The following is a 24,971-nucleotide window of genomic DNA, read 5'->3' as shown; positions in this document are numbered from 1 at the left end:
TTAATTTTATTGTGTTGCTAAACTTTTAACATGATTTACAAATATTAGATACAGAAGGTAGGGCATAGAGTAAAATATGGAAAACTGTTTGGTTAGGCTAAATAGCATCTGGGATTAACATACCTTGATGCAAACCATTTTGAACCGAGCAAATACTGAGCTCCGGAAATACGAGTTAAGGTGAGAGCCTTCGACCGTTCTCTTTTGTATCACGTATGGCGCAATATCAAAATGTATTACGGATATGAGAACTAATAACAGTGTTCTGAGCCTGAGTGTATAGTGATCTGCGCGCTCCTGAGTAGGAGAGAGAAAAGCGTGGGCGAGATAATTGGGGAAAACGCCTTCATAAACCAAGCCGCGGGTTAACCCCGAGGGAGGGCTTTTCATACATTTCTCTCCCCCCCCACCCAACCCCAGCTTGTGGAGAAACGGCTTGAGACAAGAGAGGTCGGCCTAAGGCTGATGATTGACACGCAGAGCGAGCTGAAAAGGCTTCATACTGAAACGGGCGGGGAGGAGGGAGAAGCTGGGGAGAGGGAGGGCCAGAAAAGGAACTACTGTAAGAGTTAAGAAAGTCCTGCCCAGCTGTTTGCGAACTTTTTAAGATTTCCTGTTTCCCCTACAGCTAGAGAAAGGGAGCGACTCGCACATGCACGTCAGAAGTACCCAAGCCGCAACTACTCCCGCTGCCTCCGCTGGGGCCTCTTTTTTTCTCCCATCCCACGTTTGCTTCAGAGCTGCTTCGTAGTCTTTCACCCTAGCCTTCCTCCCGCCTCCCCTCGTCCCCCGAGTTGTCTCGGCCAGGCTGTTTCTTATCCCGTGTCTGCAGGCCGCCTCAGGGTGGAGGGAGATAAAATGAGCTGGATTTCTAAGCACATTTTGTTGTGGACTCTTCTGCACAATACGGCTCACCCGCTGGGACGGGGAACAGGTAAATGTGGACTTCGATTTCCTACCTGAGGTGTCTGTCTGTTTGGATGGTCTCTCCTCCACCCCCCTTGCTTTCCGCACTTTTCTCTTAATAGCCTCCTAGCATGCACACTGCACATCGAAAGAACTCGTTAAGTCACTAGCAATCCCGGATGTGTGTGATTAGAAGTCCCATCACCCGCAGCCAGTACGTCTATTGGGTGCATTATCAAAGTCACAGTCGAGCATATCTGGAGCATATCAGGTTTAGAGAGTCTGTTCTAGACAGTCTTTACTTGGGGTTAATCTGTCTCTTCTCTTGTCCAAATTTATTCTAATCTTAACTCTCCCCCACTTTCTTTTCTGAATCCTAACGAACTCCAGAGGCACCATCCTTACTACCACGATCGTTTTGCTAGTTGGGCATATATTTGGGACTTGCATTTCAGTAAAATATAGTTCAGAATTTTTAATCTTGGCCTTTGGTTATCAGAGACAGCTGCCTTATTTTGCACTTCCAGCTGTTGCCACACCTAGCCTGGATGAGTTGCTGTTTATGCATAGGTCAGTTGTTCCCTGTTTGGCAGTAATTGCTGAGTTGGGGTGCAGTGCAACAAAAATAGAGGAACTGTATTATGTGCTAATGTTGTCTGATTCAGAAATCCCCAAATTTGTTTTGAAGCAAATTTTCAAAACTCAAGTTGCCCTAATTTTTCAAACACACAAAGTAATCCGTACAGAAAGAACTCTTCCTATACAAAAGTAAAGGCTGCATAGCTAATTGTTAGCAGTAATTCCCCCTCCCCACCCCCGAGAAAGTACGTGGTAGTTTTTGTTACTGAAAGAAGTAGTCTGGCAAGTTGATTTCTAAAATACTGATGCTAAATACATATTAAAGTAGTGTATGAGAGTTTGGTCTGGGACCTAAGGCATCTCTATGTTCTCCATTTTGCTTTCTGTCTTTTTCAGAAACAAGTCTTTGCATTCATATAATATACTTCAGTGCAGTATCACTTTAAAGATAGAAAGCTTTAAAGTTTTTAATATATAAAACGTGATAGTTGTATTGGTTCTGTGAATTACGGTAAGGGTAAAATGAATAAAGTATTTACTTTGCACAGAAGCTGAGATTTTGAGTTCTTTATCATGTTTGTGGGTATATGCTGATTGTGTTATCTCAATGTTTATGGAAACAAAATTGTAATTAGGTTAGATTGGAGAATAGTAAGAATCTGTGAGGTTAGATATACTTTAGGCTGAAAAAAACTTACTGTATTTCCTAATTTGGTATCCTGCAGATGAATAGAACTACAACCATTATCATCATTGACCAGCATGATGGAAGTTGTGATCCATTCATCTCAAAGTCTAGCTAGGGAAAAATTGTTCTGGAGTTGTATTATTTAATAGTACAGCAACTGTCTAGAAGCCTTGCTATCCTCTTAAAAGTTTCTAATGTGCTTGTTTTCTTTTCCTTCATTTTATATCTGAAATACCTTTCTAAAACTATTTTCTCCCCCCCCTTTAGACCCACTTCGAAAGTTTGAACACACTTTCATGCATATTCACTTGTGATTCCTTCCATTTGTCCTTACTAATCTAAAAATTCAGGCTTTAAGTTCTTTAGAGTAAAGCAAATATCTCACTTATACATTACTATCATGCTATAGTGAAACAATTTCCTATATATTTTATAAATGAAATCATATTATGACATTATACATACGGTAATTATGCTTTTATGTTTCTTAAAAACTGATGATTAATGCAAATTACCATATTGTGCTGGAAAATTGTGTATGTATAAAGTGTTCTTAATATTTAAATTAATACCAGTAATAATAATAATAAGCATCCTGCAAGTTATTTTTAGAATGTTAAAATGTTTTATTCTCACTAGAGCAGCAAATATATGACAAATCATAATAATAGATTATTTGTGTGATTGTAATTGCTCAATTTCTTGCATAGCTCAATATATTATTCCTGTAATAATAATGTGGAATATGTCACCAGAGTAGGTGGTATTGTCATGTGGTTGAACCTTAGTGTAAGGCTTCATAGAATGATGTAAAATATATGCATCTTATAACAAAAAAAGCATTTTTATACTAATATATACATTGCTTCTCTTGCTAGAGGACTAGAATTTATGAATTAAGTTGATTGAGCTTTAAAGAGGTAATAAAGAATTAGATTTAAAAGGTTAACATCATAGTTATTTTGCAGTTACTCCTGAAGATTGAAGAGTTTCTGGAGCAGGATTCAGGACATTTATAGTATTTGTTCCATACACAAACCTGTTTGAGTTTTGCCCTATGTAGCTGGATAGTTTAAAATTAAGTCTCATGACCAAATAATAAACAAGCTTGCCTTTCTCCCCAAATTATAGTTGGAATGGGGGGTCTTCAATTGATAACTGATGATTTTCAATTGAAAATAGAATATGATTGGAATATGTGAAAAGTTTAGTTAACAATTATTTGGCATGCACACTTTCGTTTTAGTCCATCTTTCTGTTTTCTTTTTCTTATGTCACAAATTTAAACTAAAGTAACTTAAAGTACTTACAGATATGTAACGTGGAGGCTAACTTCATAAGCATCAAGTAATTTTGAGATGTTCTTTTTTGAATAATTTACAAGAGGGTGGTTATATTTTCTTCATTTATATACATTTGTTATAGCTGCCTAACATCATTAATAATTAATTTAAAACGTATATTAAGTATAAATTACATATGTAAAACAGTTTATATCATTAAATAATCTTCATCAAGCAAAGTAAATTAATTGAAAAAACTCCCTGCAAAATAGCAGTTTAAATTTTGAGGTTGCTATTTTTGAAAGGATAAGCATGTATGAAAGCTTAATAAAAGTTGCTTTGTGTACTTTGAGACATATATGAAAATTCTTCAGTCAATTGTTTTTATTTTTTACAGGGACTAGTTTAAACTAATGAAAATGATTCAGATATCATTTAAATATATGTTGGATATTCAGTGGAATACTTTTGTTTGAAAATGACTTCAGTAACTTATAATGGGATGGCTTCACCCAGCAGTTTTCACACACAGATAAGTTTTCTGTGATACCCACCTTCAATTACTTGCAGTGTAAGATAATTCATGGCTAAGGAAGTAGATTGTAATCAGATTCAGTCTGATTTGACTATGTGTCAACCATTCTTTCCAGATTTCAAAATAATATGAAGTCAGAAATGCCTGATATAGGGTTAAGGAAAAGCACGTAGAATGTCTTTATAAAGAAAATTAAATTTTTTGCAATCCAAAAGTAATTATTAGCCATGTGAAATTTTGCATAACAAATCAGTGACAATATTTAGAATTAGAATTATTTATTTATTGGCCAAGTGTGATTGGACACACAAGGAATTTGTCTTTGGTGCATATGCTCTCAGTGTACATAAAAAGAAAAGATACATTTGTTAAGAATCATAAGGTAGAACACTTAATGATAGTCATAGGATACAAATAAGCAATGAAATCATACTAGGAAACAATATAAATGGTAAGGATACAGCAACAAATTATAGTCATAAGTGGGAAGAGATGGATGATAGGAACGATGAGAAGATTAATAGTAATAGTAATACAGACTTAGTGAATAGTTTGACAGTGTTGAGGGAATTATTTGTTTAGCATCTCCTTCCACTTATGACTGTAACTTCCATCTCATGGATGACTAAGGATATTGCTAATAATATATAGAATAATAACACATTAACAGAAGTATTTGTGGACCAAATATATATAAAATATCAACATTCAATACAGAAGATCCAGTCACCTTTTCCAAGCTAATCCTGTCCAGGTGTGTTGGATTACAATTTAAGGAATATCTGATTAAACTGAATGTTACTGTCCTATACAGCTATCAAGCTTTAGGATACTGCACTAAATAATTAAAATATTTATTTATTTATTTATTTATTTATTTGTTTGTTTGTTTGTTTGTTTGTTTATTACATGTATTTATATGCCGCCATTCTCCTGAAGGACTCAGGGCGGCGAACACAAGTTAAGAAACATGTACAATAAAATCCCATTTTAAACCAAATAACTAATTAATAATAAATAATAAAACCCGGAATCAGAGTCAGCCTATTTGCTTGAACAGCCAAGTCTGCAGGTCCCAACGGAAGGAGCGGAGATCAGGAGCCGTCCGGAGCTCAGTAGGTAATTCATTCCAGAGGGTGGAACGCCCACAGAGAACGCCCTACCCCTGGGCACCGCAAGACGACATTGGCTCGCCGTCGGAACCCTGAGGAGAGCGGCCCTATGTGAGCGAACAGGATGGTGAGAGGCAGGCAGGAGAAGGTCTTGCAAATATCCCGGACCTAAGTCATGTAGGGCCTTATAGGTGAGAACCAGCACCTTGAAGTGGACCCGGAGAACCACTGGTAACCAATGCAGCTCATGCAGGAGAGGTGTTATATGGGAGTAACGAAGGACTCCAGTAACAACCCGTGCGGCTGCATTCTGGATCAGCTGGAGTCTCCGGGTGCATCTCAGGGGCAGGCCCATGTAGAGGGAATTGCAGTAATCCAAGCGGGAAGTAACCAGGGCATGAGTGACTGTGCGAAGGTCATCTCGGTCCAGGAAAGCGCGCAACTGGCGCACCAGGCGAACCTGTGTGAAGGCCCCCCTGATCACGGCCATTAGATGGTCTTTTAGGGACAGCCGAGCATCCAGGAGGACACCCAAGTTGCGAGCCCTATCAACGGGGGCAAGTTTTTCTCCATCCATCAAAAGTAATGGGGCCTCTGAAACACGAGATGCCGGCATCCACAGCCACTCAGTCTTGGAGGGATTGAGTTTGAGTCTGTTTCTGCCCATCCAGGCCCGTACCGCCTCCAGGCAACGGAACATCACGGAAAGGGCATCTCTGGGGTGGTCTGGGGTGGAGATGTGTAATTGGGTATCATCAGCATATTGATGATATCTCACCCCAAAGCCACGAATGATCTCACCCAGTGGCTTCATATAGATGTAGAGAACTGACCCCTGAGGCACCCCACAATTTAGGGGCTTCGGAGTGGATCTCTGCCCTCCCGCCCATGCAAACTGAAAGCGACCCGAGAGGTAGGAGAACCACTGTAAGACAGTGCCTCCCACCCCCAACCCTACAAGTCGCTATAGTAGGATACCATGGTTGATGGTATCAAAAGCCGCTGAGAGGTCAAGTAGGACCAGGATGGAGAAACAACTACCATCCCGAGCCCGCCAGAGATCATTCACTAGAGAGACCAATGCAGTTTCCGTGCTGTGTCCGTGTCGGAAGCCCAATTGGTACGGGTCAAGATATTCTGTTTCCTCCAGGAATTGTGGGAGCTGTTGCGGCACTACAGTCTCAACAACCTTCGCGATGAAGTGAAGATTGGAGACGGGACAATAGTTATTAAGTGAGTCTGAATCCAGGGAAGGCTTCTTGAGGAGAGGTCGAACCACCGCCTCCTTAAGAGAGGCGGGGAAGTTCCCCTCTCTCAACGAAGCATTGACAATTGCCTGGATCCAGTCTCTAGTCACCTCCCTGGCAGTCGAAACCAACCAGGAGGGACAAGGGTCCAATAAGCAAGTGGAGGAACTAAGTCTGCCCATAATTCTGTCCACTTCCTTGACAGAAACAGAGTCAAACTCAATCCAGATATTATTCTCAAGACCCACCCTAGTCTCCTGATTGGATTCTGCCCAGTCAGAGTCCAATCCGATCCGGATCTGAGCGATTTTATCATGCAGAAACTGTACAAAATTCTCAGCTCTGCCCTGTAAAGGGTCTTCCCTCGCTCCCTGATTGAGGAGAGAGCGGGTCACACGAAACAGGGCTGCTGGGCGGTTTTCTGCAGATGCAATGAGGGCGGCAAAGTAATCTCATTTCGTCACTTTCATTGCCACTAGATAAGACCAATATGGGTTCTTAACTGTGTTTGGTCAGATTCAAATCGGGAGGACCTCCAACTCTCCTCTAGGCATCTTTTCATTTCCCGGAGCTCCATGGAAAACCAAGGAGTGATCGGGGATCTGCATCAGGTTAGAGGCCGCAAAGGTGCAATTCTGTCCAAGATGTCGGTAGCCACCCCTTCCCAGAATGCCACCAGAGCTGAATCACAGGATTGAGAGGTGGGGAATGTCCCAAGCTCCTTCAAGAACCTTTCTAGGTCCATCAGGCGCCTGGGGCAGAACCATTTTATGGGTCCCATCTCCCAGCGGCAAGGGTTGGCAGATTGAAAGTCCAGTCTAAGGAGGGAATGGTCAGTCCATGACAGGGGAGTGATGGAAAGTTCCCCCTTACCATGACCATTTATCCACTGCCCAGAGAGAAAAACCAGGTCGAGTGTGTCCTCCCCTATGAGTTGGGCCCTGAATAACCTGAGTCAGGTCCATGGCTGCCATGGAGGCCATGAACTCCCGGACTGTCTCAGATGACTAGCTGATCGAAGGCAGATTAAAATCTCCCACAACCAAAAGGCTGGGGAGTTCGAGTATAACTTCAGTCAAGACATCGAGCAGTGTGGGTAGGGCTGTGGCAACATAGCTGGGAGATAGGTATGTGACCAACAAGCCCGACTGAACTCCAGAGTCCCACTTCAATAGAAGAGACTCACACCTATCTGAGGGACAGTGACTCAGACTTTCTCTAACAACTACTGCCACCACACACACAAACCCCGCCCCTTCCGTGGTGTCGCGGCTGGTGCAGGACACGAAAGCCTGGGGGGCATAAATCAGAGAGAGTGATTCACCCCTCTTGCCCCAACCAGGTCTCCGTGATACAGGCCAGGTCCGCACCCTCCTCATCAATAAGATCTCGTATGTGGAAGGCCTTATTCATCATGGACCTGGCATTCACATATACCAGACGGAGACCAGGGTCCCTCGCTCTCATATCCCCAGGAAAGCAGGGTAAGCAGGAGGTATGGGAGCAAGCCACCATCCGAATGCATCTGGTGTGATGCTCCCCACCCCTACTTCGATTTCTTCTGCCTCCTCTCACCATCACAGGTATAGAATGTCCCACCCTCCTCCGAGCATCCCCTACGACTCCAAGCATCCCCTACGACGGCCGGGACTGCCAGAATAGCGTGGCTGCTGATCCTTAAGAGACCTTCCAGTCTCATTTTTGTTATTAAAAACCACCCTCCTCCCGGATCCCCTTAAAATTGGATCTAAAAATCTATTTAAAAAACCCCAGAGCCTCCATTTTTTAGCGTACCACCTCTCGGGGTTCCAAAACCTGTCATCAAGGGCGGCCCTCAATAATTGAGAGGGCCAAACCTGCGAGAGGGGGGAGTCTCGCAGTGCAAGGAGCTCCGCAGTTGAATACATTAAAGAATAGCAACGAGCTGAGAGTGATGAAGGATCATTTTCTACTAAAGGGTGTTAGAGATGGTTAAAAACAGGTAGATTAAATAAGGGAGGAAAAGATGTTAGAGAAGACAATATGCTAAAAACATCAGAACATCGTGACATCATTGGCCGCGCGGGTGGTTATGGGAGCAACATGGCGCTCCCGTGTGACACCTCTCCTGCGCGAGCTGCACTGGCTCCTGATGGTCTTCCAGGTGCGCTTCAAGGTTTTGGTTACCACCTTTAGAGCGCTCCATGGCTTAGGACCTGGCTACTTACGGGACCACCTACTACCATAAACAGCCTCCCACTGGCCGGTACGCTCTCATAGAGAGGGGCTCCTCCAGGTGCCATCAGCCAAACAATGTCGACTGGCGGCCCCTAGGGGGAGGGCCTTCACTGTGGGGGCACCTACTATCTGGAACGAGCTCCCCCCGGAGATACGGAGGATCCCGGATCTGCGCACTTTCCGCTGTGCTTTGAAGACACTCCTATTCCAGCCGGCCGGCCTGGCCTAATTTTTTCCCCTTCTTTTAAATTTTTAAACTGAAATTTTAATTCGTTTTAAATTATTGGGAGTTGTAAATTGTCTCGGGCAAAAATTATTTAATTGGGTTTTAATTATGTTTTAACTTTTGTATTTATGTGTTTTATTTTATGCCTGTTCACCGCCCTGAGTCCTTCGGGAGTAGGGCGGTATACAAATTTAATAAAATGAAAAAATGAAATGAAATGAAAATGAATCATCGCCCTCTCACGACGATGGGAAATCTTGTGATTATAATAAGTCTATTCAATGATAAGAAAACGTCTCAAAGGCCGCCCTTCCACAAATATCTTGTATGTATTCTCAATGAGAAATGGAGTTTGTCTTTTTGACATGAAAAGATGTATGTAAATGTATTGTCACTCACAGGAAATCTAGCAGTGCCATCTATGATTTGTTTGTTTAGTGTTAAAAAGTAGCTTTATGCATTTTTTAAAAGTCAGATGGAATATTCTGTGATGCAATTGTAAGCATTCACAATGCTAGTTGAAGTTTAAAAAATGCTTATATTTTTCTACATTACCAATCCTAATTGTTGCCAGAAGTGACAATAACATCTTTTTCATTGCCCTCCCTTTCGAGAAATAGTCTAAAGACTAAATTATGCATATTTTTCGAAACCTGAGTATTGATGGGTGATGCTCTTTTAGATTGAGATTATCATTTATATGTGGCAATGTTGTTTTGCTCAAAAATAAAAAATAATCCTGTTGCTAATAGTTGCATAAAACTAATTTCATTACGATTGTTGTAGAAGAGGAAAAAGATAAGTGGGTAAGTGGATAAGTAGACCCAGTTTAGTGTAGTGGCTAAGATACTACTTAGAAAGCAGAAGACTGACTTCCAATCCTGCCTTAGGTATGAAAGCCATCTGGGTGATTTTTGGCCAGTCACATTCTTTCAACACAATCGAACTCATGGAGTTGTTACTGTTGGAAAGGAAGAGGAGGGAATAATATATATGTTTGCTGACTTGAATTACTTATAAAATAATAAAGGCGAGATAAACATTTAATAAAAATTAAGTAATAGTTTCATGACTGGTATGCCATAATTTTGATCCTGAATTGGAGTACTTTCACTCTGTGGTTACTACAATATTTTCTTATAAAGTGCTTTATGGTTTAGTACCTAAGTACCTGAAGAATCACCTCTAAACTGTATTAGTTCAACCTACTAGATCAGTGATGGATAACCTTTTTGTCATCGCGTGCCAGGAGCCGTGTGTGAGTGTTGTGCGCGTGCGTGCCCACAGCTAAAATTCTATGCAACCTGCCCCCACACATGCACACATGACCTCCCTCCCCCCGGTCCTGGCATGGATAGCATGGAAGTCCCATTTTTTGCTGTCCCCAGCCTCCAGAGCCTTTCTAGAAGTCTGGGGAGGGTGAAAACGGCCTTCCCCACTCCCCCAGAGACCCTCTGGAGGCTGAAAATGGCCCGTCTGCCAAGTTCCAGGGGCTGGGGAAGGCCGTTTTCACTCTCCTCAGACTCCTAGTAAGGCTCTGGAGGCTGGGGAGAAAGAAAAATGGACCTTCCCCACCACCTCCTGAGGTCTTCCGGAGGCAGGTAACAACCTGTTTCCCTACTTCTGATGGGCCCAGAAGGCCCGAAAATCAGCTGACCGGAGCTGAACTTGCATGCCCACCGATATGGCTATGCGTGCCACTTGTGGCATGTGTGCCATAGGTTCGCCATCATGGTACTAGATTATTAAAATTCCCAGTGGTCCTTATAGTAAGGGCCATTGAAGCTAGAAAGTGTTGCTGTTGACTCAGAGCTGGATTTGTGGAATGTTCTCTCATGGAGATCAGGCTGGTTTCCTCCTTCATGACTTTAAAAAGATTGTTTAGCTTTTCAAGACTTACCTGTTGTGCTGCCTTTGACTTTTCTATTTTTGTTTCTTGAGGTTTTATTGTTGCTTTTATGCATTGGTCAGTAATTTTATTATTTACTTTATTTTTGTGATCTAATCTCCCCCCCCCATCATGTAAACCGCCAAGGATCACAAAAACAAGTCAAGATATAAATTCAGTCAATAATTGGAGGCAGACATTCATGCAACTAGAAAAAAATGTGATCCTGACACAATACATTATAATCAGAAAACCTCTTGAAAACCTGCCATAAATACTTCTGGGTTTAGGAATTTTTTTTTCTTACAAAATTGGGAGGCAAAGTTATTCCTCTGCATTATATGCTGTCCTCTGATAAGATAAATACACACACACACACACACACACACACACACACCTGTAAATCTATGACCAGCCAGAGAATTGTAATATTGTAGATGAACGCAGAAACAATAAACAAAGTGATTGTATCTTTATGAATTAGATTATATGCTGACATAATAGAGAGCCTTACTTCTCACCTCTATTGTTGAGTACATTCTACTAATAATGCTGGAAGCAAAGTAGACTCCATTAGGTTATTATGGGTCTGTTAGCTTTAAAAATACCTTTGTAAAAGAATATGATATTATTACTTTAGACCAGATAATTATCTTAATTGCTCCTATCTAAAATTGGATGGAAAAACATTTGCATTATTGTTTTTCAATGTTGCAGTATAAAAGCGGTACTATAGAATGAAGTGTCCTAATGAAAATGAATGAACATTAGTCATGTGTAACCAAAAATTGCAGTATAAATTATTCCATTTACATGATTTATATATCCAGGCTTTTGTGCATGTGTAAAGTGTGTTTTTTAAGAAGTTAGTTCCTGTGTAATATTCCTGTATTTGTTGCTGTCTTGCTTCACCAGGTCATGGTGATTCTTACAAAGTCATGACACTTGACATGACTTTTTTTACTGTCCTATATTATACTGACTTCTTCAGGGGTCATTTGACTACGGCAATATGGTTTATGCTGACTTCTCAGTTCTGCATGGCTGTCTTTCATGATGTCAGTGGATTGGCTTTTTGATTATACTGCTGTCTGCTAGTGTTACCCACAGAACAGTCACAGGGATACCTTGATTATATCACTAGACACAGATTGGATCTATTTATAGGCAGTGCTACTAGAATCCAGTTCCAGGGCATGATTGAGAGATCACCATGAATAATCTGTAGGCGGTACTGGGCAGCAGTACCCAGTAACGTGGTCAAGAATCCCTCTGCTGAAGTTCAACAGCTGTGTAGAGCACAAAGTCACTATGAACCATCATGAGATGCCTCAGAGAAGCTATGAGGAACCTCACAAGTTGGCTGTCCCATTAAGATCTGCCATAATAAAATGAAGGAAATAAGGAGCAAATACAGGTACATTTCAGAGATAACTGTTATGGGGAAAGTTCTTGAGAGGAAAAAGACAATCACCGGATCCAGACAGTTTTGTTACCATGATTTTTTAATAAAGACAATTGCTGTATATAATGAGGGACAATGGTATGGTCAAATTGCTGTTATAAGAAGCTATCTGGCAGGACAGTTATTCCAGATTAATTTTTATACTGTTATATAGCCAATTTAATGTGGAATATGTAATTTTATTACAGCTTCAAGAAATGTACGTTGATTTGCATAGGAATAAAGAAGCCTTTATCAGGCTCTCTAAAATACTTGATTCTTATCTTTAGAAACCAAATCAATGAAAATATCAATGACATTAAAATGTTATGATAAGATCAGTTCATAATATCATTATTCAAAAATAATATAAGAACAGTAGATTGTAAAAGACATAGTTTTCATGATTTCGAATCTTAGATCTAATTAATCTCAAATACGTTGTTATTTTTCTACCTTTGTTTTGGTATGCTGTATTGCAAATAAAAATGGGGAACTATACCACCATTCACAAACATTTAAAGCTTGTAGCATTCTTATTTGGAGCATCTCTTGTAGATTTTTTTTTTGTAGAATAAATTGCAATAGACAACTGTCTAAATTTGCAATAAATGAATCATGCAATAATTGGAATGGACAATTGAATTAGGGGTCATAATTGTTGTGAGTTGTTTTTTCTTAAAAATAAAAGGGAAATATTTTTGTCCGTATGGGAAAGCATTTTTCTAAGAAGACAGAACACTTCCTGAAATTTCTTGTTTTAAACTTCTGTATTCTGAATTACCATTATAATTATAAGCAGAAATGGCTGATTTTAGAAACATAGTGAACAGTTCATTATTAATTGGAAAGTTTGTGTAATGATATAATTTACAGAAGCAAAATAGCTTTATGAAGCAGTTTGCTTAAATGTTGGCTATTTGAAAAAAAACTTATTGGATACTCTAGAACTATAATTTGCTGTAATTAAGTTTTTTTCTAAAAAAAAAATGTTGAGCTATTTAAATAGATGTTGAGATAAAAAATGTTAGAAACCTGCATTCATGAGGCTATTTTTAGAGTTGTTTAGCCTAGTAATATACCTCTCCCTGTTATTTGTTGCTAGTCGCGAAGTCATGTCCGACCCATGGACAACGTTCCTCCAGGCCTTCCTGTCCTCTACCATCCCCCAGAGTCCATTTAATCTCATGCCGACTGCTTCAGTGACTCCATCCAGCTACCTCATTCTCTGTCGTCCCATTCTTCTTTTGCCCTCAATTGTTCCCAACATTAGGCTATTCTCCAGTGAGTCCTTCCTTCTCATTAGGTGGCCGAAGTATTTGCGTTTCATCTTCAGGACCAGGCCTTCTAAAGAGCAGTCAGGGTTGATCTCCTTTAGGACTGACCGGTTTGATCGCCTTGCAGTCCAAGGGACTCGCAGGAGTCTTCTCCAGCAGCATAGTTCAAAGGTCTCAATTCTTTGGCACTCAGCCTTCCTTACGATCCAACATTCACAGCCATATATTGCAATTGGGAAAACCATAGCCTTGACCATACGCATTTTTTTAAAAAAGTTTTTATTTAATAAACATTAAAAACATTGGACACGGTGTGACCACGGAGGGCCAGATGTCATGATCTTAATTTTCTTAATGTTGAGTTTCAAGCCAACTTTTGCACTCTCCTCCTTTACCCACATCAAGAAGCTCTTTAGTTCCTCTTCACTTTCTGCCATTAGAGTGGTATCATCTGCATATCTGAGGTTGTTGATATTTCTCCAGAAAATCTTAATCCCAACGTGTGATTCATCTAGCCCCGCATTTCTCATGCTGTGCTCTGCATATAAATTAAATAGGCAGGGTGACAGTATACAGCCTTGCCGGACTCCTTTTCCAATTTTGAACCAGTCAGTGGTTCCGTGTCTCACTGTTGCTTCTTGACCTGCATATAGGTTTCTCAAGAGACAAATAAGATGGTCTGGTACTCCCATCTCTTTAAGAATTTGCCACAATTTGTTGTGATCCACACAATCAAAGGCTTTAACACAGTCATTGAAGCAGAAGTAGATGTTTTTCTGGAACTCCCTAGCTTTCTCCATGATCTAGCATATGTTGGCATTTTGATCTCTAGTTCCTCTGCCTCTTCGAAATCCTGCCTGTACTTTTGGTAGTTCTTGATCCACATACTGCTGGAGCCTAACTTGTAGGATTTTGAACATAACTTTGCTAACATGTGAAATGAGCGCAATGGTGCAGTAGTTTGAACATTCTTTGGCATTGCCCTTGTTTGGAATTGGAATGTAAACTGACCTTTTCCAATCCTGTGGCCACTATTGAGTTTTCCAAATTTGCTGGCAAATTGGAGTGTAGCACTTTTACTGCATCGTCTTTCAAGATTTTGAATAGCTCAGCTGGAATACTCTCGCCTCCACTAGCTTTGTTGTTGCTCAGACTTCCTAAGGCCCATTTGACTTCACATTCTAGGATGTCTGGCTCGAGGTCAGTGACCTGTTATGGGAGCAACTAATTAAAACAGGGTGGTCTTGTTGCAATGTTAGATGGATCATCAAAAAGCTAACATCAAATAGTAATCTCCAAGTAAATAATATATTGCATTTACTTGTATTAATTAACTAATCTATTATATAATCTACATAATCTGTATTCTTTTATTACTAGTGCACGCTCACATTTTGGGTGCTGGGTGAACCGGTTGTTAATTCATGTGCCGCCCACCTCTGAATATATGTTACTGGTAAAGCACACAACAACAAGCCAGTGTTCCTTAATATCTCAAGTTCTATTTGATGTTCAATTCCAGAACTCAGAAAAGGAAGAAAACAAACATTCATGCAGTACTGCATCTATCTCTTGTCACTCTCTATAAACATAGACAATCTACCTCAACTGTCCATGCATATTCCACAGGCCAAATAATGTTGTTCTCATTTTAAAGGAATAGCTGCATTTCTTACTTCAATGTAAGGAGCTGGAGAAAGATGATTACAGAGTCAGATGCATATTCCTGTTTGTTTCCCACTTTGAGTTTTCCATATATTTATGTGAATGTATGAATATTGTTCCATGTATACCAGAAGTGGAAACTTTAGATCTGTTTTTTTATTATTATTATTTTTAATCTCAGGATGCCTTCACACTTTCAAAACGTTGCTGCACTGGATCATTGTTTCAAAGAAATTTCCTTACCTAAATAGAGAAAAAAGTGACAAAGGTCAGGCAAAAAAAATATTAGGAGTAGAAGTAATTTACTTCCTTCCCTCCCTCTCTTTCGTGCAAGCAGATAAGCGGCTATTAGCATTCAGGAGGTTCACTGTTTAACAGTTTTATGATTAGAAAATATAACAAAAATGTTTCAGTCTGAACTCTAGTAACACTTGAAAATAGTAAACAAATATGTGCCTAGTTAACTGGAATAGATTAGATATTAGTTATTTGGAGGCATCCGTTTCTTAAACACAAAATTGCCAGAGATAAGGATAATCCCAAACTCTCTCCATTTTTGTGAGAGGTGAGTAAAGCCATTAAAATAAACTTTTTTTTTCAAAAGTCTAATTTTTTAAAAATCTACCATCATAGGAGGAAAACATGGGGCAATTACAGATTTTTCCAGTAGTTTTACAGATCTCTTAAAATGAATGTCATAGATCACCAGTGATCTCTAATATGGAATTTCAGACTTTTTGAATTTGTTTGAATATATGGGATACATTTTACATTACAAAGAATTCTGGAAAAGTACAATATACTAAACTATATACTAAATATATACTAAATATATATACATATATAAATATATAATATATACAATATACTAAAAGTACAATTTACTATATTAATCTGGTGAGAGCTATTATTCTACTTAACTCCTTCCAATCATTCTTAAATATTGTTCATATTGCATCTAGGAAGTATTAATAATCATTTTGGAACTTTCCTGCAGCACATTGAGACATATTTTATCTATGTTATTTTATATTGCAATTTTACCCCAAAATGGATCTTTTTGATAAAATGTTGTTCAACAAGTCACTTTAACAAAAAAAAAAAAAAAAAAAAAAAAGGCTTTAGCTCAGCAAGGAATATAAATATATTTTTTCTTATAGACATTGGAACGTGTGAAGGAAAGACATAAGATTACTATACATCTTATATTAAGAATTTGGGTAGACTTTTTCTAAAGGTATAGAATGTTTTTACTTGAAAGTATTATTGTGAAACTCGGAAATGACTACTTAAGATATTCTAGAGACATACATTATGGCTTATATAAACAAAACACCAATAAATAATAGGTTATTTCATAGTATCTTTGTCTTAGGTTTGAAAACTTCCTATCTTCTTTTCTCAGTTTAGAAATGTTAAACTGATGCAGCAGCAAAACATAAAAGATAAACAACAAACGAAGGAAGCAATTAAAATAATTGAAACTGTCTCTAGACAGCAGTTTGTTTAAAAGGGTTTAAAACACTTTTGCAGCATAATAAAGATGAATGTTTAAAAAAACCCTGGAAAGTAGAAAAGTGTTGTCTAGCACAAAAAAGTCAGCTCCTGTTTTAGAGAACCTACAACTAATGAGCGTGTTCCTAGTCAGCCATCTGCTCTTCTGTATGCAAAGACAAACTGAACAAGCCAAGCCCTCTAAGGAAAATTCTGGGTTTCTGTAATTAATAGAATTAACACAGTAGATAGTCATTTAGATTCTGTAATCTTAATCAAGGAAAAAGTTTCTCATTTTATGCCAGCACCTTGAACTGGACCTGAAAACAAAACTGAAAAATAGTATATAGATCAAATATGACCCTAGCCATCATTTTTTTCTAATTTCACACTTTTATTTGTAGAAACAAATAAAAGGAGAACCGAAGACTATGGTTTATTGTGTTATTGGAAGCAATGATTATAAATCAGTTTTAATATCCAATTTCTTGCAAATATACAAATCCTGACTGATTCTGAAGAATAAAAGATCACAGAAAAGTCTGTTTCCTTGTTATTTTAGTAGTTTGTATCAAGACAGGACCAAATAAGAATAGTAATCTTTATGGCTTGGCATATTTGTCATTTATACTTAGCTTTATAAATCCACAATTTGTGGCTTATTAGTGATAAGGCTGTTGAGAAATCATAGCTAGTTATTATATTTATGATACTCTGCCAAGTCAAACTGACATAGCAGATTACAATAAAACTAAAAATTCAATAAAAATACAGATTAAGTGTAATTTTGTCACACCAGTCCAAGATGAGAAAACATACTAATATTAATAGTTAATAAAATAATAACTATGATCCAACCGTAGTCTACATGGTCGCAAATTATAACTTAAAGGCCTTCACAAAAAGCTCTGTTTTAGCTACCAAGAATTCCAGCACTTACTAACCATGCTTTTGGCTGTTCCACAAGTAGAGATCAGGAAAGAGAAAGACTATCTTCAGGCCTCTCCAAGCTTCTTATCTCATATATGTGGGGAATGGTTAATATACCATCCAGGATGTAAACACAGGGTTAGTCTAACTGAGGCTATATAAAATATTTTCCAATGATATTCAAACAGTTTCTTTTAAGAAACAACATCTTAAATATTTACTTGGTTTCTTAGTCAGGAAATGTATAGCATATATCAAATGTTTAATCCAAAATGTTTAATCCAAAAATATTCTGGCAGTTGTTTATTCCAGTGGTTTAAGTTGTACTTTACTAATCAGACAGTTGTTAATGTGTTTCAATTTAGTTATGAAGATATCCAATTTTTATATCCCAATTTTTTTCTGTAAATATAATAGCAATAGCACTTAGATTCTTAATGCTTTACAGCCCTCTCTAGGTGACTTACGGTGTCAGCATATTGCCCCCAACAACCTGGGCCCTCATTTTACCAGCTTCGGAAGGATGGAAGGCTGAGTCAACCTTGAGCCAGTGAGAATCAAACTGCTAGCAATCAGCAGAATTAGACTGCAATACCGCATTCTAACTACTACGCCACCACAGCTCCAGTTATTATTTTTACAAGCTTACTTTCAAATATGCTATTAAAGGAACATATTTCCTTAGCAGATATGAAATTGCATCAGCATTTACTGTCTATAAAATTAAGGGTTCTAGTGAAATAGACTAGTCAGTTGGGCAAACTTTCTCATGAAGAAACATCTTTGATTTATTTGAATGTTCCTAGAAGACAGGTACAATTGTATATAGATTGACCAAGGAGCAGATTTAAATAAGTTTGTGTTGTAAGAGTAGTATGGGGTAAATGATGAAATAATCCTAAAAAAGAATAACACATGTTGGTATAGTTTATTTCTATAGTTCTACAGTTTATATGAAATTGCATCAGCATTTACTGTCTATAAAATTAAGGGTTCTAGTGAAATAGACTAGTCAGTTGGGCAAACTTTCTCATGAAGAAACATCTTTGATTTATTTGAATGTTCCTAGAAGACAGGTGCAATTGTATATAGATTGACCAAGGAGCAGATTTAAATAAGTTTGTGTTGTAAGAGTAGTATGGGGTAAATGATGAAATAATCCTAAAAAAGAATAACACATGTTGGTATAGTTTATTTCTATAGTTCTACAGTTTATATGAAATTGCATCAGCATTTACTGTCTATAAAATTAAGGGTTCTAGTGAAATAGACTAGTCAGTTGGGCAAACTTTCTCATGAAGAAACATCTTTGATTTATTTGAATGTTCCTAGAAGACAGGTGCAATTGTATATAGATTGACCAAGGAGCAGATTTAAATAAGTTTGTGTTGTAAGAGTAGTATGGGGTAAATGATGAAATAATCCTAAAAAAGAATAATAACACATGTTGGTATAGTTTATTTCTATAGTTCTACAGTTTATTTCAGGGTGTCTTCCCTGCCGCCTTGAAAGAGGCGGTGGTGAGGCCTCTCCTCAAGAAGCCTTCCCTGGACCCGGCAGTGTTGGCAAATTATCGTCCAGTCTCCAACCTTCGCTTCGTTGCGAAGGTTGTTGAGAGTGCGGTAGTGCGACAGCTCCCCCAGTACCTGGATGAATCATCGTATCTGGATCTGTTCCAGTCGGGCTTCAGGCCTGGGTACAGCACGGAAACGGCATTGGTCGCATTGGTTGATGATCTCTGGAGGGCTCGGGACAGGGGTTGTTCCTCTGTCCTAGTCCTATTAGACCTCTCAGCGGCTTTTGATACCATCGACCATGGTATCATGCTGCACCGGCTAGAGGAGTTAGGGGTGGGGGGCACCGTCCTACGGTGGTTCTCCTCCTTTCTCTCTGACTGGTCGCAATCCGTGTTGACGGGGTCAGGTCCGCCTGATTCGCCAGTTGCGTCCCTTTCTGGATCGGGACTCGTTAAATATGGTCACTAATGCTCTCGTTACTTCCCGCCTGGACTACTGCAATGCTCTCTACATGGGGCTCCCCTTGAGGAGCACCCGGAGGCTCCAGCTGGTCCAGAATGCGGCCGCACGGGTAGTTATGGGAGCGACATGGCACTCCCATGTGACTCCCCTCCTGCGCGAGCTACACTGGCTCCCGGTGGTCTTCCAGGTGTGCTTCAAGGTTTTGGTTACCACCTTTAGAGCGCTTCATGGCATCGGACTGGGGTATTTACGAGACCACCTTCTGCTACCAATAGCCTCTCACCGACCAGTACACTCCCATAGAGAGGGGCGTCTCAGGGTGCCGTTGGCCAAACAGTGTCGACTGGCGGCCCCCAGGGGGAGAGCCTTCTCTGTGGGGGCACCTACCATCTGGAACGAGTGATCCCCAGAGATACGGAGGATCCTGGACCTGCGCACTTTTCGTCGTGCTCTCAAAACTTTTTTATTTCAGCAGGCTGGCCTGGCCTAACTCTCCTTTTTAAAATTTTTAATTTGTGTGATTTTATAAATTGGGTGTTTTAATCTGTGTTTCGGCCAAAATATTTAATAATTTTAAGGGATTTTTTAATATTTGTATTATCTGTATTTTATCTTGGCTGTTCACCGCCGTGAGTCCTTCGGGAGTAGGGCGGTATAGAAATTTGATTAATAAATAAATAAATACTATCCTTGTTTCATATCCATCTTCAAATGTAAACAGGTGGTTCGGTGGGCGTGGCTTAGTTGGGGGTGTGGCTTGGTAGTCATGTGACCGGGTGGGCGTGGCTATATGTATAGGGACTACTGAGAGGGCTGAAAAAAGTCATTTCTGACTGGTCCTCGCACTTTTGACCGGTCCTTTCACTTATGACCATCCTCACATTTATGCCCGTTGCGGCATTCTTAATAACTGTGTCAGTCATTTCACCACTACTTCTCTTCACCACAGTGACAAGATAGGGCGCAAAACGTAAAATGTGAGGACAGTCGTAAGTTCAAGGACTGGTCAAAAGTGCAAGGACCGGTCAAAAATAACTTTTTCAGCCCTCTCAGTAGTCCATATGCACATAGGGACTACCCAGAGGGCTGAAAAAAGTGATTTCTGACAGGTCCTTGCACTTTTGACCGGTCATCATTTATGCCATCATTTATCTTCTAGTCCAGAGATCTCCAACCTTGGCAACTTTAAGCCTGGCAAATTTCAACTCCCAGAATTCCCCAGCCAGCTAAGCTGGCTAGAGAATTCTGGGAGTTGAAGTCCACAAGTCTTAAAGCTGCCAAGTTTGAAGACCTCTGAGCTAGGGCTTTGGGGCCAGCCTTTGGGGAGGGCGTCCCATTCGGAGAGACCCCCTGCATCTCAGGAAGCATCAGGCCCAGGCAGAGAAAGTTGCCAAAGTTGGAGATCTCTGGACTAGAAGACCTCCAAAGGTCCCTTCCAACTCTGTAATTCTGGTATTGGAAAGCAAGCACAGTTAAGCTACTTAAATCCTCCAGAGCAAGGGTCCCCAACCTTTTGGACCTCAGGGACCACCAAGTTCATAATTTTAAATTTCGCGGACCACTAATACGAATCCAGCGCGCTGCTTGCTGAAGCACCTGGACTCCCAGTGACAGGATAGGGTCCTTCAGGCACTCTCCCCCCCCTCTTTCTCTCTCTCCCCCTCTCTCATTCTCTCTTTCTCTCACCCCTTTCTCCCTCACTCTTTCTCTCTCTTTCTCCTCCCTCTTTCTCTCTCTCTCTCCCACTCTTTCTTTCATTCTCTTTCTCTCTCCCCCCTCTCTCATTCTCTTTCTCTCTCCCCCTCTTTCTCTCTCTCCTCCCTCTCTCTCTCCCACTCTTTCCCTCTCATTCTCTTTCTCTCCCCCCTCTTTCTCTCTCCCTCTCTCTCATTCTCTTTCTCTCTCCCCATCTTTCTCTCTCTCCCCCACTATTTCTCTCTTTCTCTCTCCCCCCTCTTTCTCTCTCTCCCACTCTTTCTCTCATTCTTTCTCTCTCCCCCCTCTCTCTCATTCTCTTTCTCTCTCCCCCTCTTTCTCTCTTTCCCACTCTTTTCTTCTTATTCTCTTTCTCTCTCTCCCCTCTTTCTCTCTCCCTCTCTCTCATTCTTTCTTTCCTTCTTTCTCTCCCTCCCCCCTCTCTCTCATTCTCTTTCTCTCCCCCTTTCTCTCTCCCCCCTCTTTCTCTCTCTCTCCCACTCTTTCTCCCATTCTCTTTCTCTCTCCCCCCTTCTCTCTCTCCCCTCCTCTTTCTCTTTCCCCCCTCTTCCTCTCTCTCTCTCTCTCTCCCCCACTCTCTCTCTCTCATTCTCTTGCAGGGGGGCAATCTGGTGTCTGCAATGGAGAGCAAAATCCAGTTTCTTCTCTGTGCTGCAAGTGCAGCATCAGGATTCCGCTTTGGTATATTTGCTGCGCAAGGCAGCCCTCATTTCCTGCCAACTCGGAGCAGTAAACAGCGTTTGGTTCGGGGAGCAGCCGGATTTTGTTCTCCATTGCTCTCTCGGCCCCCTGCAAGCTCTCATCTCTAGCGATGCCCAACCAAAGTTTCCCGCACCACTTCAGGGAGCGCTCCTCGAGAGATAAGAGCTTGCAGGAGGCCGAGAGAGCATTGGAGAGCAAAATCTGGCTGCTCCCCGAACCAGATACTGTTTACCACTCCAAGTCCCAAGCGGCAGGAGATGAGGGCTGCCTTGTGCCGCAAATATACCAAGGTGGAATCCTGATGCCGCACTCACAGCGGAGAGAAGAAGCCGGATTTTGCTCTCCATTGCAGACCCCAGATAATATTGCACCACCTGCAAAAATGCAAAAATTTCCAAATGTAGCCCTGCCCTCTAACAGCCCTCCTGATGTTCAACTGTTGTCTCTCAAGGAGGATACTTGGCCATCTTCATGCTTGAAAGGATTCTACAGTGTAACAGAGGATGTCTCCCACCTTGGCAGCTTTAAGACTTGTGGACTTCAACTCCCAGAATTCTCCAGAATTCCCCAGAATGGGCTAGGCGGGAGTTTGTTTATTGTTTATTTGTTTATTTGATTTATATACCGCCCTACTCCCAAAGGACTCAGGGCGGTGAACAGCCACAGGATAAAAACACATAAATACAAAATTTAAAACTGAAATAAAACCGAATTAAACAATTTGGCCGAAGACAGATTTAAAACACCCCAATAAATTAAGAACGAATTAAAATTTGTGTTTTAAAAAGGGGGGAAAGGGAAAAATTAGGCCAGGCCAGCCTGATGGAATAAAAAGGTCTTGAGAGCGCGGTGGAAGGTGCGTAGATCCGGGATCCTCTGTATCTCCGGGGGGAGCTCATTCCAGATAGTAGGTGCCCCCACAGAGAAGGCTCTCCCCCTGGGGGCTGACAGTTGACATTGTTTGGCTGACGGCACCCGGAGGAGCCCCTCTCTATGAGAACATCCTGGCCGGTGGGAGGCTATTGGTGGCAGCAGGCGGGTCCCGTAGATAACCAGTTGAAGTCCACAGGTTGTAAAAGAGCCACAATTGCCCAGTCCTGGGCTAGGGTAGGCTGACGCCGCATGGGTGGGAGGCGGGGCAGGGCGAGGGGCGGGCGAGCCAGCAATTTAACAAACGGTTCGGTGTGCTGCGAGGCCAATAAATTGCAAAAAAAACACAGAACCGTTTGTTAAATTTCTGGCTTGCCCGCCCCTTGCCCTGCCCCCACTATTTATTGGCGCAGGGCGGGGCGAGTCAGCAATTTAACAAATGGTTCGGCCGAACCACCTAGAACCGGCAGAATCCCACCACTGCTGCTGTTGCTATATGTTTGTAATAATGTCTTATCAAAGGTTGGCATTAGGAGTCACAAAGCATAGTTATACAGTGCAAAGTCTAATTCAAGGAAATATTACTTGTAATTCAGTCAGCCCAGAAAAAAAACACCAGACAAATCTAAATGAGCCAGTATTCCCAAACAAACATAAAGTGAAAGTAACAGTCTAGGCAAGAGGTTCATGTGCTAGGAAACTTTATTAATATTCCAGGTATGAGAGTAATAAGTCATATAATGTCTTAAACCACTCTGGCTGTTTTATACCACAGAGTTTAGCTACCTTAGTTCAGCTGGCACTCACTATCTGATATGTTCATCCAGTTGTATTGAGTTAACAGCCTTAGCTTGTGTTAAGTCTGATCTGGATGCGAAATCATCCAGATATGCTAAATTAGTGTCAAGGAGACCTTTATTTCCAAGCAAGCAAGCTCATTTGTGCTGCTTTGCCTTCTGATATTCAACACAGTTGTGCCACCATCAGGTAGGCTGAATGGCTGCAGTGGTGAAAACTGGATTTTTGAATTAAATGTTCTTCTTAGTGAGGACTAATTCTACCCCAAGCTCTAGGCAAAAGATTTTATTATATTGCTTGACCCATGCCACTTACAATGAAGTCATGAAATATAAAAAGAAAAGTGTTTTCCTTTGGGTGATGTTTTGTTACAGTATTATTCTATAAGGTGGACATGCAGAAATTTACACTGTTAATTCATTTTGAAATTATTGTATACCATTAATATAAAAGGAGCATTTTGTGTGTTCTTATCATTGCCAGGTTTAACATTTAGTGATCAGAAAGCTGTTTTAATCAATTAATAAAATTTGTTGTTTGGATTTATTTTTTAAAACTGATACCTACTTTGTGTGAGCCAGTTTGGTGTAGTGTTTAAGATATTGGGCTAGAAACCAGAAAATCTAAGCTCCTGCATAAAGCCAACTGAGTGATATTGGGCCACTAATTTTCTCTCAATCCTAGGAAGGAAGCAGTGGCAAACCACCTCTGAAAAACCTTGCTAAGGAAACTGCAGAGAATCTCTAACGATTAAATAATTAAACAAAAGAGTGAAAAATCTATTTTGTAATTGAAGGTTCTTTGACATTCATTTGTTATTATAAACATGTTTGGGTAAAGCCAAGAATGCTTCTTTATTTTGCATTCCACTTTATCTAGATATGTGTGACTAATCTTAGCAGGTTGATAAATCAGCAAAATTGCTTATACATAAACAGGAACACACAAAAATTTATTGCATTGTTTACTAAGTGAGTGTAGATTAGTTTACTCTTAGTGATATAAGACATATCAACATAGGGAAATTCCATAGTTTTGAAGAAATACTATATAGATTATTATCCTTCAATAGGAGAAATCTTTGGTAAGTCATCATAATTGCTTACTTGTGTTTAAAGATCTGTAGATACATTTCCTTTTAAAAATGGTTGAGGTTGATGAATATATAATACAAATATTAGAAAAACAAGCAAAATCAGTGTTATATATGTTTGTGGTTTCTGTTCTCTGCATTTATAAATAAATATCTGTTGCCATGAGAATAGGAGTGTTTAAAACTAGCTTTAAAAAATCACTGCTATGATATTAATGCATGTAATATACAAGAAAAAATGTGATAAAGAAAACAACATATAATTTCCAAATTAATGAGTTTAAGAAATTAAGTTTCCTGTGGATATTGTGATTACAATGGT

At 40.2% G+C, this 24,971-nt stretch overlaps 1 protein-coding gene across 2 annotated transcripts in view; it reads left to right on the top strand.

Moving 5' to 3' along the window:
• The first annotated feature begins 499 nt into the window (after window positions 1-499).
• The window catches only part of TGFBR2 (transforming growth factor beta receptor 2), an 87,281-nt gene continuing 62,809 nt past the window's right edge, over window positions 500-24,971 (top strand). Inside the window, exon 1 of one of the 2 annotated variants that reach the window (XM_034404102.2) lies at window positions 500-934. In XM_034404102.2, the coding sequence (XP_034259993.1) occupies window positions 859-934 (76 nt within the window). In that variant the 5' untranslated portion in view covers window positions 500-858. The remainder of the gene's footprint in view (window positions 935-24,971) is intronic. The other variant, XM_034404101.2, reaches the window with a different exon arrangement.

The sequence above is a fragment of the Pantherophis guttatus genome, chromosome 4 (genome assembly GCF_059756535.1).
Source record: "Pantherophis guttatus breed Tessera chromosome 4, ASM5975653v1, whole genome shotgun sequence".
Classification (NCBI taxonomy): Eukaryota; Metazoa; Chordata; class Lepidosauria; order Squamata; family Colubridae; genus Pantherophis; species Pantherophis guttatus.
Note: the sequence above shows the minus strand (reverse complement) of the source record. Positions and strands in the feature narration are given on the sequence as shown.